This window comes from Charadrius vociferus, unplaced genomic scaffold (genome assembly GCF_000708025.1).
Source record: "Charadrius vociferus isolate BGI_N301 unplaced genomic scaffold, ASM70802v2 scaffold1284, whole genome shotgun sequence".
Classification (NCBI taxonomy): Eukaryota; Metazoa; Chordata; class Aves; order Charadriiformes; family Charadriidae; genus Charadrius; species Charadrius vociferus.
In genome coordinates, this window is record NW_009648060.1 from 260,835 (window position 1) to 263,808 (window position 2,974).

General features: G+C 43.1%; 1 protein-coding gene across 1 annotated transcript in view; it reads left to right on the plus strand.

Annotated features, from left to right (window-relative positions):
• Positions 1-2,974, plus strand: part of MAP3K14 (mitogen-activated protein kinase kinase kinase 14) — a 15,656-nt gene that overhangs the window by 3,361 nt on the left and 9,321 nt on the right. Inside the window, 2 exon segments of the mRNA XM_009883717.1 lie at positions 1-328; positions 1,390-1,527. The exon segment at positions 1-328 is cut by the window's left edge and continues 41 nt beyond it. Coding sequence (XP_009882019.1) covers positions 1-328; positions 1,390-1,527 — 466 coding nt within the window.

The window sequence follows — 2,974 nt, forward strand, 5'->3', positions numbered from 1 at the left end:
CCCACATCTGGACAGTCCTCTCCATGCCATGAAACGCAATGCTCTGGAGACGTACTTCCATGGTGATCTCAACTATCAAGACAGTGAGCATCGCTTATCTGGCCTAACCTTAGAATATAGTTTCCCCAAATGTGTCAACCAGTCCATGAAAACTAGTTCGGACAAGATTTCTGTGGAAGAATACTTGGTAGATGCCTTGAAGGGGAGCGTGAGTCTCGGTGAACCACAAAATTTAGCCAGCCTAGCCAAGACGTGGAGAGGAGGTGGTCTGGACCTGAAGGAACAATTTAATGAAGCAGATGAAAATGAAGGCGTGCTACTTAACGAGGTGATCTCCTGACCCTACACACTCGTGTCACGGAAGGCAGAGTTTCTCTCGGGCTTCAGAAGAGAGATAATCTGCGTCCATGTGCTAGCTTCTGTTACAAGACTGTGTTTTCTGAACAGTTCTTGATCTGGTGGAAGACTACCAGTTAAAGATGCGGTTTTGGTTTTTGAAGGCTATAAAGCCCTGTCTTAGATTGGTGGCTCTGATTTGTTTGCTCGTTCACAAAATACGCACGCTTGTCTATGAGAACTGTTCTGTGCTTAGTCAGTCTTCAGACATGTCTTCTCTTTTTGCCTGTGAGAGAACCCAGGCCATTCAGGTGAACAGGCTGCAATATTTTATTGGCTATAGGTGCCCTGGACGGTGACACAGACAGAAACCAGGGACATGTAGATCGTGAAGGTGCATAAAGCGTGTCTGCTGCCGCTGGTAGGAAGCCAGCAGCTCACCCATTGTCCCTTGCCAAACGCAGGGCTTGGGCATAGCAAATGCATGTAAATCTTAGAGGTGTGATTCATTTCTTCTGAATTCAGTTCTCTCTTGCCACCTGAAACTCCTCTTAGAGGACTCTTCTCTGGAATCAGTGTGACCCTGTCAGTATTGTCGGGGCAGTTCATGGTGTCACTTACCTGCCTGAATATGTTCACGCCGAGTCCTAAGGCACAGTCTCAGTCTACCGACTATAAAAAAGGTTTAGACGTAGATGTCTACAATTAGTCATGTGAATCTTGTTTTGTTTGCAGGATTTAGCTTTGTAGTTACGTCCTGCATGCGAAGGGAATAATTTGGAGCTCCAAAGCTACCCAAATACTGGTAGTCTTTCTTTACAACAATGGGGTGCACTCATTTAGATCAAACAGAGCCCACAGAAATGAAGTAGGTCCTCCCGTATCGCTTTATCTCAAGCCTGTGACAGAAGTAATTTTGTACAGGGACTTTTAGAGAGGTGCGGCTGTATCTATCGTGGTGCTCTTTCAAAAAATGTGGGTCTCTCTCTGTGGAGCTCAACAGGTAAGTGTTTCTTTCCTTGCTTCATCTTGTTTTCCGATTTTAACTTCCAGAAACTAAAGCCGGTGGATTATGAGTACCGAGAAGAGGTTCATTGGACCAAGTGTCATGGTTCTTTGGGCATTGGCTCTTTTGGAGAAGTATACAAAATAGAGGACAAACAGACTGGATTCCAGTGTGCTGCCAAAAAGGTAATTATGTGTGAGAAAGCGGGGTTTTCCTGACACAAGAAGGCACACAGAGGAAAAGTCTTCTCTTTCCAGCTACCGCGGACCGTAGGTACCTTAGTCTACAGTTACAGTGAAGCACTGCCGTGGTTATGTCCAAGGAAAAACTTCAAGGTGATGGCATGGAGAGAAGAAGAAGACGGAGAACCTGTATGTGCTTAGCAGCCAGAAATGGGTTCATTTGGCCTCCCAGACGTGCTACAAGGCGTCTTGGGTCTTGTGCTGAGGCAGGCCAAGAGAGTAGAGATTTCGGAAAGATTGTAAGCGTGTGCCTAGTGACTGCGGGGGAGGAACGGCTGTGTGAGTTGTCTGCTTAGCTAACTATTCTCATCTTAAAACCTGTCTAGTGTAAATGGTGACATGGCAGGTGTTTTCTCTGTTGAAAAGGGAATGAAGTGCGAAAAAAAAATAAGGCAGTCCGTAAGCACTTAAAACGAAGAGAGCTTTTATCTGTTCAGTGAGCGTCTTATGCAATACTGGCACATTGTAATGAGGTGATTCTGTTACAGATGCAGCAAAGGATGTATATTTTTGCAGAAGCTGGCATAATAGTCTATTGTACATCAAGATATGCCATTGTCATATACAGTCCGAAGCACGTGGAATATAACTTGAGTCGGGGTATTGATTTGTAGGCAGCCATGGGGGGGCTCAGAGGTGAAGGCAGAGTGATGATGCAAGTAGATGATGAGAATGTCAACTCTTTTGTTTGAACCTAACACTTGGATAGTTTCATCACCTCTGTGAACTGATGTTTCTCATGTTACTCCAATAGAAACTTCAACAAGCATGTGGGGAGCGTTTGTTTTGAGTGCAAAAATATTATATGCAAAAAGAATTGGAACTTGCATTTTTCAATTTAAAATGTTTGGGTTTTCTTGTTTGCATTGGTCTCAACTTGATGTATCGCCTAGTGGAAAGATATAAATGGCAAGACTAAGCCAGCGTGTCCAGTTTTTTAACCATTTCTTTTGTCTGCAAGGTCCCTTCCAACCAAAATCATTCTATGATTCTATGATTTATAAAATTACTTCCTATTCTGCATCCTCATGTTTTAGATGTGGAATTTTGTGGCAACATGACCAGCTTGTTTCCTGAGAGTACTGAAATTATTATCCATGTTGCAAATTCACAGTCTTAGGAGAAATAGCTGCTACTAGTGTATCTTTTCAGGAAGAAGAGGTGGTAGTACTGAAAAGACAGACGTGAGAGTAGGAGAAGCTGAAGTCTTTCAAAATTTCAGCTTTTTTTTTTTTTTTTCCCCTAATTACTGGAGGATTTCAAAGGATAATTCTGTAGATCAGAAATACGTCTTCTCAGATCAAACTCTTAAACCAGTGAGTTCTAGCATGCAAGTTGAACACTTAACTACGATGTATTTCGTTATATACCGGTAACTGTCTGGCATTCC